Source organism: Lytechinus pictus, chromosome 8, assembly GCF_037042905.1.
Source record: "Lytechinus pictus isolate F3 Inbred chromosome 8, Lp3.0, whole genome shotgun sequence".
Taxonomy (NCBI): Eukaryota; Metazoa; Echinodermata; class Echinoidea; order Temnopleuroida; family Toxopneustidae; genus Lytechinus; species Lytechinus pictus.
The window spans coordinates 5,883,768-5,897,483 of record NC_087252.1 but is presented as its reverse complement, the minus strand read 5'-3'; the positions used below and the strand labels follow the sequence as shown (position 1 = coordinate 5,897,483).

At 34.1% G+C, this 13,716-nt stretch overlaps 1 protein-coding gene across 3 annotated transcripts in view; it reads right to left on the bottom strand.

Annotated features, from left to right (window-relative positions):
- The window catches only part of LOC129266476 (cell adhesion molecule DSCAM-like), a 33,826-nt gene that overhangs the window by 18,197 nt on the left and 1,913 nt on the right, over positions 1–13,716 (bottom strand). For all 3 annotated transcript variants that reach the window (XM_064103445.1, XM_064103444.1, XM_064103446.1), the window contains exons 2-6: positions 12,292–12,443; positions 11,173–11,317; positions 5,451–5,630; positions 4,374–4,466; positions 1,877–2,004 (exon numbers count right to left, since the gene is read on the bottom strand). In XM_064103445.1, coding sequence (XP_063959515.1) covers positions 1,877–2,004; positions 4,374–4,466; positions 5,451–5,630; positions 11,173–11,317; positions 12,292–12,443 — 698 coding nt within the window. The remainder of the gene's footprint in view (positions 1–1,876; positions 2,005–4,373; positions 4,467–5,450; positions 5,631–11,172; positions 11,318–12,291; positions 12,444–13,716) is intronic.

Below are 13,716 nucleotides of genomic sequence, written 5' to 3'. Positions count from 1 at the left end.
GTCTCCTAATTTCAATTTGTATTTCTAATCTATAAAAAGTTATAGGAGAACAGATTGAAGACATGCATATCTGGCTATTTATGAGAGGAAATGGAAATGCAACAAGTCTTAAGGTCTTGAAATAATACTAGGAAGATCCATGCAAACCTCTTCTGAGGTTTTTATCTTAAAATGAAGAGTTCACTGCTAGAAGGCGATAAGTGAACATTTCTTTAGATATAGACTTTTGACTTTAATCAATTAATTGATATTTCATTGACGAATTATTAAATTGGTGAGTACCATGATTTGGAAACGACCAGAAAACAATACAACACATTAGATATCGACAAATATTAGATAAGAACCCTGGGATAAATGCCTTTCCGCGTATCTTAGGCCAAACTCTGTCATAAAAAAATCAAATGACAATATTGCCATAAAATGATGTCTTCCATCCAGTGGCGTACAGAGGAGGAGGGGGGGGGGTTGGGTTGACTCTTGTCCGCCCAAATTTTGTCACGACCAATACAAAAAAGTCAAGGAAAGAGAGGAGGGATATATATGATATTATTTCTAAATATTATATTAATTATCTATCAAAAACTTAGATTTATTTATTTATCGCTTCCATGCGATACGCCATGTCTAGCTCCCTCAAAACTTTTGGCTCGTTAAGCCACTGCTTTCAGCAGGGCACCTTGAAAATATGATTCAGTTCCAGCGTAATATTGTTCAAGATAATTAACACACACCATAAGCAACAAATATAATAAATTTTTAACTGACACTGCTTTGTATAAAGTTTTGAATTCACATAACAATTTCTCTAAACTGACAAATATGAATTTAATTCCTATTTGCAGGAGGGTCTCAAAATAGGCCAGACACAAAATGAGTCTTTCCTGCCAGAGATATGGGGGCTGTACCTTGGTGCTTTCATGACAATCGAGCAAAGAGGAGTCATACAGGAGAGCTCTGAGGCAACTACCGGGTCCCACATATTTCTATGTCCCACTCACGACAAGAGCAACCCTTTGCAGTGTTGTCAATATTAGTCATAAGAATAATGATTAGTATTTCTTCGCCGCTGTACAAACAAGTGATCAGCCATAGCATTATTACGGGATTTCCTTTATCTTTCTTTCCTTTTCTCTCCCCTGCCCCCCCCTTCATTGTGATTTTTATTAGGGGGGCTGTCTGCCCCCCCCCGTCGGTACGCTGAATAACATAAGTTGTGATTCATCCATGTATTTGGCTTGTGAAAATCTGTATTATCCAAATCATATTAAAGCTTCTCGTTTAAATTGGCAAAAAAGAGCATTATGGCTGATGGACTGTTCCAAGAAGCACAAAAAGCATAAGTTTCGTTAAGTCTTTAATTTGCTGTCTTCAGAAAGCTTTATCATCTGTCTGTGGTTAGCGTGTTTGCCTGCGATTTGAAGGTCAAAATGTACTAACCTAAAAGTCTTTGTATTTGGTATAACAAAGTGAGAAATACGATTTGCATTCTAAAGCCAGTATATTATCCCTCAAATATTATGAATAAAGTATTATATAAGCAAATTATATAGTGAAGCGAAATATAACTCTTGATTTTAACTTTGATCCGTTAAACTGTGTATTGCTGGCCACTCAAATTCTCATATTTAAAGGCCAGCAAGCGTGTCCAACTCTATAACACTAAGGGGTTGCATAATTTGTTACGCTCAATTAAAACAATTAGCAATCAAGTGTAAATTTTAAGTTAATTGCCAGAATTGTGATTTATTCTGACCTAAACGTGACTTGTTATTGACTGCAACTTTCTTGCAACGCCCCAAAAGAGTCATAATCAGTAGTGTACTTTGTAAAGAAATATTTGTTAACGAATGCATTCCGACATAATAATACTCACCGATCCATTTATCTTGTACCACAGTATCCTTGCGTGAGGGAAGCCCGTCACGTTGCATTGCACCGATATATTCTGCCCTTCTGCCATATCCAATACTGATGGAGGAATCTCTACAAACCTCAACGGCCCTAGTAATTAAAACAATTTGATTAGAGTTACATTGTTCTAGAAATATATCATGATACCTAATGTATAATATTCTATTATTCATTTTGCAGATCCAAAATTTAATCTTAATAACACTGATTACTTGTTCTTCGTATTGTAATAAAATAGATGTAATACACTTCTAATTAACTTATTTATATGAATGAATATGTCATTATGTGCATGTCGACATTTTGTATTTGTTGCTCCTTGATTTATGTATATTTTTTATGATTGTGTTGTATTTTGTAAAATTAAATTATTAAATTAGGTAAAAAAAATGAATTTTCATTAAGTTGGACAATAAAAACAACAATAACAATAACATAATAATTCCGGTCATTCATGTTAATTGTGAAATGTAGCTTGTAATTATATTTGACTGCATTCGTACTACCAATATTAATGATGATAGTTATAATGAAAAAAAAAACCACTATCGAAGCAAGTAAAGTATTATGCTATGAACATGAATATGATAATACGCTGATAATACTTATAACAATAAAATATAAGTGTACATTCATTATTCTATTGATAATGATACGAAAAATTTGTTGAATCACTGACATCAATAATGATAGCAATTGCAATACTATTGAAAATAAATTAAAAATGACAATTTTAACAATAGAAATGATAGAAAATGGAAATCATTATTGCCAATAAAATGTAAGGAAAGCGATGTTATGCTCTTAATGTATAATATTTTGTTTTTAAAAAGTGCTCTTTTGAATTCCTTTATTAACCTTCCTTTGATTTTGCAACCTTTTTAAAAACGATTATTTTTTTTGCTTGTTTTTTCTTTATTTTGATTAGATTGATACTTGTTACGATTCTTTGTATACCTAAACTTGTTTTCTTTAAGGTCAAGGCTCTGACAAGGACACATGGATTACAAGCCAGGGAGTAATGATACATTGGAATTAACTGTACAAGGATATCAACTCTGCTTTTAGGTCAATATATCAGTCTCATTAATACCTCGGTCACATTTGTTCTACGGCGGCCGTACGGCGAGTCGAAAACAGCCGTTTTATTCTTTTTTTTTCAAATCACCTCTATGTAGCTGATGCCCTAAAAATGTTAAAACAGCTGTTTTCGACTTGCCGTACGGCCGCCGTAGAGCAAATGTGACCAAGGTATAAAGATGTGACTCTAACGGGTTAAGTAAAATCGCTTTTATTGAGTCTTATGGGGCATTGCAAAAAGCTTGCGATCTTTGCAAGTCAATTTTTGTTACCGGAATCAAGCATATGCCGTGCAAACTGGCGTAAATCCTTGCGTAACCCCTATTGTTCAGGAAGGGTTGGAATAATAGATCATCCCCCCTTGAACAATAGGTGTGACCCAAGGATTTACGCCAGTGGCCGTGCAATCAATTGCAAATTTGCGATTGATTGCTAATCTGCTCCATGAAACAAGGAGTGTAATCTGATTTGTTGTAGTTAAAAGTGATCAATCAATTAATAATAATAATAATAATTAACATAATTTATATAGCGCTTATCACAAAGAATGTCTCTAAGCGCTTAAGGAAAATACATAGGAAGACAAGAAATTTCAGCTAAAATCAAATTATACATGTTAAAAGTGCAACATAATATTTGCGATTGATTGTAAATATTTTCTTGCAACACCCCCTTAGACATCATACACAGTCCTGCTCCGTGAGAAAATATCATTATAATAATAATGATGATGATTATAACGTCTGAAGATCTCCCCTGCATAACATAATTTCTATTCTAAAATGCAGAGCAGAATTAAAGTTCTAATTACTTAAATTTACGCTCGTTAGGGGTCATTCTTTGTCGAGTGAGTCATGGGGGTGACACGACACTTGCTTCTGTGACATTTACTCGTATCTCAAAGGGCACAAGGTTAGAGTTAGCATTCTAATCGAGTTTTTGGTTCAGAATAATGTAAATATAAGGATTAAGGTTAATTTAGTTTTGGAGGTTAGATTTTATGTTTGGGTTAACGTGCAGATTTTCCATCGAAGCAAATTTTCATCGCAGAAAATGTCATGCAATCATTATCGGATTTTTTTTTTTCGGAACAGTTTATCATTTCATGATTAGTTGTGACTCACTGCCCATGGTTTCTTACAATAGTAACTGGAAATGAGTCGTTACTCGGCACTGCTGACAATCTTATTGGCAAATTGACAATACGTCTTTGAATTTAAGATTTATATTTGTGTCCGGATAAATAAAACGAATCAATACCCTTTTTCATGTACCATGTGTAAGAACACCTCAGAAATCGGCATGGTTTGCTAGTGAAGCGTATTCTACGAACATGACGAAAGAAATGGTGGGCCCGGGATGGTCGCCCCTATACTTACATTGAATATTAATTATAGTAACCGGACTGGTGACTGTTCCAAAAGGGTTGGTTGCCGAACATTGGTATTGACCTCTATCAGAATCAGAGACGGCTGGAAACAAGAATGATAAAGACAAAACTCTTAAGAAAACTTTAAGAAAAAACATGAAACTATTATGTTTATCAGGATTTCACATACCAAATAAAAAAACACTTTCTCGACTCGTTGACGTTGACACCCCCTTATTTCCTCTTCTCCATCTCTCTCTCTCCCTTATTTTTTTTATCTCTCTCTCTCTCTATTTATCTATCTATCTATCTATCTATCTATCTATCTATCTATCTATCTATCTATCTATCTATCTATCTATCTATCTATCTATCTATCTATCTTTCTGAATTTGTCTGACTGTCTCTCTCATACTCTCTTTCTGTCCCCCCTCTCTCTCTCCAGCACACGAACCCCAACAAAACGATCGACCAAAAAAACCCAAGGCTTGTGCAAAACAAAAATCTTCATTACTAAATCATATCTCTTTAAAATATGACATTCAAAGAATGAAGGTATTATATCTCACTTGATATTGAAACGTTAAACGAAATATGATCTTTTGATTTTTTTTTTATTAAAAGACATGCTTCTCCAATTTGATATTACTGACAATGCTGTTTTGAACTGTCAGAATCTGAATTCTAAGATGAAACTCCTCTTGAAGAACATTCATCGTGAATCATAGATACCCGAAGATTTCGTTCTAAAATCCGAGACAGGTGTTCAGGAATAAATTCTCTTTCCATTTTTGTTCCGAAATAAAGAAAGAGAGAAGGAGAGAGATGGTGAGGGGGGGGGGGGGGGTCTGGAGACCCCCTCTCTTTAATGGAGGCTGAGACTTTCTATTGCTAACTTATTTTTTTACCATGTTTACTGCATAAATAGATTGTTACTAATTTGAATAACTTAAATAATAATGTTCATGGTTTATCTATAAACATTTTCTTTCAATTTCGAAATCAGTAATCTGCTGACTCAATTTCGACAACTTCAAACAAGTCACCATATAGCAATCTTGAGAATACCTCTGAAACGTATACTTACATGCAAAACTAATATCGAGACCATCGAATTGGACATTGGCCGAGGGTGCCAATGTGCGCCCATTCTTCCTCCATATAACATGGGGCAACGGAACACCTCTTACTGGACAGGTCAAGATAAATGGACGAGAGAAATTGGCTGTGACCGTGGTTGGAACAACATCAACTAACTCTGGGCCATCTAATTGAGGAGAAAATGAGAGAAAAATAATACACGAATGTAATTTGTGCAGTGAAGATAATGTAAATTTGTAAAGTAAAATGGTGTTGAAATTAATCATATTAATTGAAAACTATAATTATTATTATGTGATGCTGATGGTGGTGATAAACGTCAGTATTAGATATGATCCCATCATAATAATGCAAAACGTGATGATAACAATTATCTGTTAGAGTGAGGAAATGAAGTATACGGAAAGATTAGAAAATAAATCTTGAAATTAAGCTTTAGTGTTAGGGTAAAAAGCATTTCAGATTTTTTTAAAGAAAGGATATGGTAACAGACTGGAGAGTATCTAGCATATGAAATCAATTTAAAAACATTAAAAAGTTATAATTATGTCTGACAAGTTGTGATTGTGATTGATAGGATTTCAATTTGGATAGTTTCATTCGATTTTCACCTTTAATAAAGAGGCAATATATCCAGACAACGTGGCAAAATATCGTCTGCTAGGCCCCCTGTATTATCGAGGGGCTTACGAAGTGACTAACTTTGACAGATTCTGCCAACATTACGTTTTGTCTTTGCTTGAAAGGAAGGAAAGGAGGGGGAAGCAGATCTCGACTCTGTAAGAGGATCTTAAGGTCTCTCTAATCATGATGATTCATTCATTGTAACTGTCATCAACAACCACAAACTAATTGAATAAAACATTCTTCAAATGTGTCATTGATACAAAATTCTAAATGTTTGTCTTTACAAATCAGTGTCCTATTGAAAAAGAAAATCAAAACAAGAACGAGAAATCGGGGTTATTGAATTCATCAGCTTCTGCAAAGAAATATTAGTTTATTTATTTTACCTCCATCTTGCTTTTTTGTGTAGATCAGCAAGAACTATATGTTTTTCACCCTGAAAGGGTAAGGGAAAGTACATCTATCTTTACTAGATATTGAAAAAAAAAAACATGTATGTAAATAGGACTCCATTCATGTTATATTTGATATGTTTTTAAGATCACTAAAGCCGCCTAGGTTGTTTTCTGTTCATAACCCCCCAAAATACAGGGACGAGCTTGCACAAAAATACAGGGACGAGCTTGCACAAAAATACAGGGACGAGCTTGCACAAAAATACAGGGACGAGCTTGCACAAAAATACAGGGACGAGCTTGCACAAAAATACAGGGACGAGCTTGCACAAAAATACAGGGACGAGCTTGCACAAAAATACAGGGACGAGCTTGCACAAAAATACAGGGACGAGCTTGCACAAAAATACAGGGACGAGCTTGCACAAAAATACAGGGACGAGCTTGCACAAAAATACAGGGACGAACTTGCACAAAAATACAGGGACGAGCTTGCACAAAAATACAGGGACGAGCTTGCACAAAAATCTTGCAGAATCCCTTTAGGCATGTATAGGAGTTTGTAAACAGAACAGTGTAGAGTATTCTTGTATCAAAATGCATCACGAGCCATACGATGACTGTAAGCTTTTTTTTCGATACAAAGTATAAATAGTCATATTACAAGGCACAATAAAAATAATAGTTAATATGTTCACTCTTAAAATGTTGGGCAACATACTGTCCACACAACAATAGGTTAACAAATTATCGACTTCTCAGTGGGTAGTAGTTTTAAACCAATAATGTGAGATGTGGGTGAAAACTACACAGTACTGGTTGAAAACTACCAAGAGTTGGATACTTTATTACCCATTTCTTGTATGGAGAGTATGTTGCCCAACATTTTAAGAGTGTACATTTTAACTATTATTCTTTGAATGACATTTCCCCATTATTTTCGACGCCATAATACGGGGGTCATTTTTTATGAATCACTACTTTCACTTGCTTTTGAAAACAATTATCATTTGCAAAATTTCAGTATCGTGTATCGAAACCATATCTTTTTTCAAATGGGAGCAATGTCCTACTCTACACGGACCTGGGTTGAGTACAGCACAATGTGGGTAAATTTCTTGCTGATGGAAAACACGCCATAACTGGGTATCAAACACACGTCCCTCAAACGTGAGTCTTAACCACTACGTGTAGACCAAGACGCTCCTACAGATAGGAGTTACCATGGTGATATTTCAACGTTCCAAAGTACATAAATGCAATATGCGATAAGGGCGAGTGGGTATGTTTCACCATAATAGGTCCATGGTTTCACGAAATGTGTTACTCTGAATTTCCGAGCCACAAAGGTGTTCTAGCCAAGTTATATTCGTTTCGAAATTCATGTCGGGTCGAAAAAGTAAATGATGCATGAATATTACCGATCAAAGTAGTTGCGGTTATAAGGACCTGTCGTCACACGTCTGTGATTAAGAGCCAAAAAGTAACATTTGGCCCAAAGACATTGCAACTGGTAAAAACTAAACCTGTCTCATGACATTCTCTTTGCCTATTTTTATCATTAGCTGGCACAAATCCGATTTCCCAACAAAGATTCGAGATATGAGTAACAGAGAAGAAAGTTGTCCTTTTTTGGCTAAGAATAAAGATTTTAATGAATTTCAATTTGTCTATATCCTTTTTGGAAATTACCACTGGAATGTAATATATAATAGCACACGTGTAAATATAAAGATATACATGTACATGTAAATGCTTGTGTCACTCATAAGAATATGAGGAACATTATCAACTAAAATATGTTTGTAAGGTGTGCAGACATGGAGCCCCCTGCATTGATTTGTTTACTTCATATGACAAATGTGATTTGCAAGAAAAAAATGTTTACTTGAATTGAATTGAAAAGTCGGATCCCCGTTAAACTAAAACTATCAATATAATTGCTACATGTACGTATTTCCTATGATATCATTGCACAGGCAGATTTAAACATTTAAAACACCATTCATTGATCAAATGCTCGGAAGGGGATGTAAATGACCAAGTTGCCATTGACTTTGATACCTGCTTCGCCCCTAAACAGGAAATACACATTATTCCCTGATTTTGAAAATAGATCACGGATTATCCTAAACTTGTCATTATGTTAGCATGACAATGGTTATGCCAATGAGATATATAACCTTTAGTTCCCCCTTGGATGAATCTCACTGGGAACTGAATTTCCTATCGCGGTCACTTTCCCCCTTTAGCCTACCACCTGTACCCCCTAACTTCTATTCGCCGCAATGTGAGTAACAGTAGGGGTGAGTCATAGGGGTGTAAGCTAATTGAATGACCACGTGAAGGGGTACACCAATACCCTCCTCGAAAACTTCTAGTGCGTTTGAATGTCAGTTGGAGATCAGTTTTCTTTTGGAGAGGTTTGAAGGCACCTTGCATACAGATTAAATAAGATTAGGATTGATATGTTAGGATATTAACACCTTTTAAAGATATTGACCCGCATGGGCGTTAATCCCGTTAACAGGAAAATTATCCCCCTCAGAAGTTATCTAGTCGGAAACTCAACGTGACTTTTCCTAATTGGCTAAAACACCTATATCACACGAGTACTTGCCATTCGGGCTTGCTATCGAGAAAAAGAAAAAAGTGTCATTTAACAGGCAATTTATTAAGCGCATATCTAACCGTTCTTTTATAATGCATTGTTATTATTGACATTGTGCATGTATTATGTTCAAACAAAAATTGAGAACAGGTATAGCTTATGTTTAAATCAACGAATGTTAATTATTCCCCTAACAATACTGAGTGGAAACGATATATTCCTTTATCGGTTGACTAATTTGAGGAAACATATTATGATGTTGAATGAAGGTAATGTGGGAAATTGTGTTACTTATTTTCAAATTGGACATATCATGTTCATACATGTTTTTTTTTGTTTTATCTATATCAGATATTACATTAGTGGAGGTCACAGGTATAGCTTATGCTTAAAACGATGAATGTTATCCCTCAACAATACTAAGTGGAAATTATATATTCCTTAATCGGTTGAATAATTTGAGGGAACATATTTATTACATTGAAGTAAGGTAATGTGGCGAACTATGTTACTAATTTTCAAATTTGACAGATCATGTTCATCAAGTTCTTGCATAAATTTTATCTATATCAGATATTGCATAAAATTTATGTAATATCTGATATAGATATAATTTAATGGAGGTCACATTAAACATGTGTTTTGATGTTTTTTTTTTGTAATTTACTCACCAAGAGACCTTCGATATACTTTTCAGAGAGTCAAACGATGCCTTATATTGAATGCATTAAAATGAAACTTTTATGGAATAATTCACTTTTCATAACATTTGTTAATATTTTTGTAACAGTGGTTTTTATCGTGTATTTTTAAAGGGGAATCCAACCCAAATAAAAACTTGTTTTTACTAGGAAAAGAAAAAATCAGACAAGTTGATAGGTGAAAGTTTGAACAATATTGGACAAACAACAAGAGAGTTATGAATTTTGAAAAGTTGTAAATATTGGTAATCACTATACCCATGGAGACTTCAAATTGGCTGCATATTTGTCATAATTTACTTACACAGTTGCCAATTTGAAATCTACACAGTATTAGTGATCTCAATTTCAAAGCAGCTCTAACCTTCTTACAGCTTGTCCGATTTCTTTGAAACTTTCACCACTCTGTTAAATTTATTTACACCTTCCCAACACAACATTTTATGGCCAAGGACGGATTTCCCTCTAACTGCTTTTATACTACTTATAGATATGAATCGTATTCGACACGATATTAAAACAACTAAGTTTTGAAGATTTACCTTAAATATGCCTCTTCCTGCATCGATCAAATCTAATTTCCCTAAGTCAGCTCCATACAGGGATATGCAATGAGGGACAATGTAATTTCATGGGATGACAATATACCACACGTTAGAACAGGGTATGTCATGATTAAACTGATAATTCATAGCGATATATTCTTCTCTTCTACATGCCCTACACATATTAACCCTCTGTTTTTAAATATCATATCAATCAAGCAAAAACTGTATAATGTGGCTCTTGTTCAAAGATATGATTTGTACTATAAGAATGTCCAAATATACTTCATTAGCGTGCAATAATGATATGACGTTGTGCATGAAGCGTCCCTCACTGATCTCACGATGTGGAGGAAACTTACTAATACTTTTTGCTTTACATTAAAAGAATCTGGCAATTGTTATTATGTCATTTCTATATATAGCCGTTATTTACCTGTTTACTGAATACCTAGATTATCACCTCAAAATTCACATGATCTACCAATTAAGAAATAAAAGAAGGAAAATACAACTGATTTTTGGAATATAAAACTGATTTCCATATAAAGTTAGTCCCCTAAAAATGATGATATAAGTGCGTATCTAGTAATAAGTGGTCTTTGATAAGAGGCTTTAGACTCCGTATTATTGAATCTGAAATTTCATTTTATTTTCATTGCTATTTATTACTAGGAATCATGTTGTTGCAATAACTATCTTTCTTGATATCATCATAATTAATTTTGTTTTCGTTACTAATATTAGCAAGATGAAGATGATGATGACTCGCATTATCATCAGATTATTGGAATGAGTATGTCTCCGTTTTTTATGTTCAGGTACTTACATCCTACAGTAAGTTGAAACATACACCTGACAATTCTTCTAGAATTATCAGTAACACTGGCCGTGTAGAAACCAGCGTCTGTCTTTGTAACTTCACTGATGATTAAGGAATCCGATCGTATAGTATGTTGAGGTGATTGGACAATCTGAAAAGCGAGAGGAAAAGAACAAAATGTTTAAGAAAATATTTCTCTTTTTTTATAACTTTAAACATAACTGCGTGTCAAAAAGCTTGACATCTTCAGTAAACTAACAAATCAGTCAAAATGACTAGTTAATAGGGTCAGCTGGGTGCAACTGTTATTCTTAGTCATATTTGACTATTTTCTAGTCGTATTTTACTAGAACAGAGTTATTTCTAACTATAATATATGTCAGAAAAGGTGACTAGCATATCAGTTGCATCCAATTGACTACTTGTCTAGTCAGTTTGACTGATTTGTTTTAAGAGTGTGATGGCTTAACATCGTAATCCAGGAGCCTGATTTAAATATCACAAGCAACTGTACAAAAAGCTGGTTTTCCAGCTGATTCGGTACCAACTAGGAACAATTATCGTCCATAGGATATTTGCGACCAGTGAAAACAGATTTTTGTTCTTACCTAGGGATTACTTAATGGATGAAATTAGATAATATCGAATCGATAAAAGCTTGAATTTCAAATGATTCCAGATGCAAGTCTATATCCAACATGTATATCTTTTCCTTTTTCATCATAATCTACACCTCACAAATATCAACAACAAATATATAGACCAACCTTTCTCTTACATCATATTTCCATGCATTATATTCTATTTATTCTTATTGTGGTACATAATTTGGTGAATATAGACAGCTTCTAATAATATTAAGATAGTAACATTAGGCTTCAAAGATCAAATGGGGAAAATGAAAAAAAAAGAGTTGTTATAATAACATTTATTTTAAATCTGATATTCACTTCCTTATTTACCAAAACTAGTTATCTGTATGATGAAATGGTAAAAATGTGTCAAATCAACTGTTTTGAAGTGTGGTGTAACTTTCCTTGCATCAAAAGTAACCATAGTATAGTAAAAGGGTTTTTTAAAGCCCAAACACTAACAAGTAATGTGTACAATATCAAACTATCCAACCTCATTTCCAGGTGTAAGATGCATTGCCGGTGAGTATTGCCATCTGTAGTAAACTTGACCCATGACCCCTGACACGGGGCAGGTCATTTCAAAGATTTTGGTTCCTTCTGGGCTCATAAGGTCCTGTCTGGCCTGTGTAGCTAGTTGTAGACCTACATTAAATATAAATGATAACGAATCACTGATGCATAAATGATGATGGCCATGGTGATAATAGTAATGAGAAAAATATTTATAATAATCATAAAAATGATGACAATGATAATAATGACATATGAGTGTTAGGTGTAATCAGCAAAGTTCATGAGGGTTCGCAACAAGTCGTATGGAGCAAATTTTCAATAAATAAAGGAGTGGAAGATTTTCCATCTGTTTGAAAATTAAAATCAAATCTAGAACTAGATATTGACAAAAAGATATATTTTACTCTTTTTCATTTCCCTTCCTTTCCTGTTTTCATTTTTTTTTTACTTCGTCTTAGAAATTTTGGGGAGCCAGTGTATATATAATTTTTAAAGCTTATTTCAAAATATATTAAAGGTAATATCCTTAAAGTAATTATGTATGAAGATGTGAAGATACTGTATACCCGTGTGTGTTTGTGTTTCTATTTCCAACAGCATCATATTTGGAATATCTTTATTTTTTCTGTCTCTCTGAATAAAATTGTTTAGAGACTTGAAAGAGTATTTCGATGAGATTTAACAGTGTAATTGGTTGTTCATAAGTATACTGTGAGGGATAACAGGACTAAATGGACCATTCTATAGACATGCAATTTCTATTGACCATTTTGAACACACGTGTTGCCTATAAACACTTAACGCAGAAAGCGTTAAAAATGACTCGATGTGATTAAGAAATTTTGATTAGAAGATAACAAAAATGATTCATAACTAAAGATTTATAAATGATGTTATTAGATGCAAACTCTATCTTGTGGCACTTCACAACCACTGCACACATATAATCGCGTGTATGGGACTACACGTAAATATTCGACCATACATTTTGCCTATTTAGGTCACCGTGGACATAAGAATTGAGAGGGAATGTGAAGAGCAATCGATCATAATAAATGCCATTTTTAGATATAACATTTTGCCTTAGTAACATTAAAAATAAATGAACTCAAATTATTGTCTTCATCTTCCTCACAATACGGATTTCCCTTTAAACGTGGAGGAATACTAGCAGGGGGTATTACGGGGAGGAAATTAAGAGCGGAGGCGATGACAGTAGCATGGATTCTGAGACCTGGTAAACTTTCGTTTAGACGGGAAAGGGAAAAAATCTGCTACATTCTGCAACTTACAAACCCCGATGAAAAAAAGTGAAAAGAATCAGGAGGTGTTTTCGATTAGGGTTTCTTTCTTCATTTTATTGAGGACGAATGAAAAAGTAAAAGAGCTAATGAAATGGATG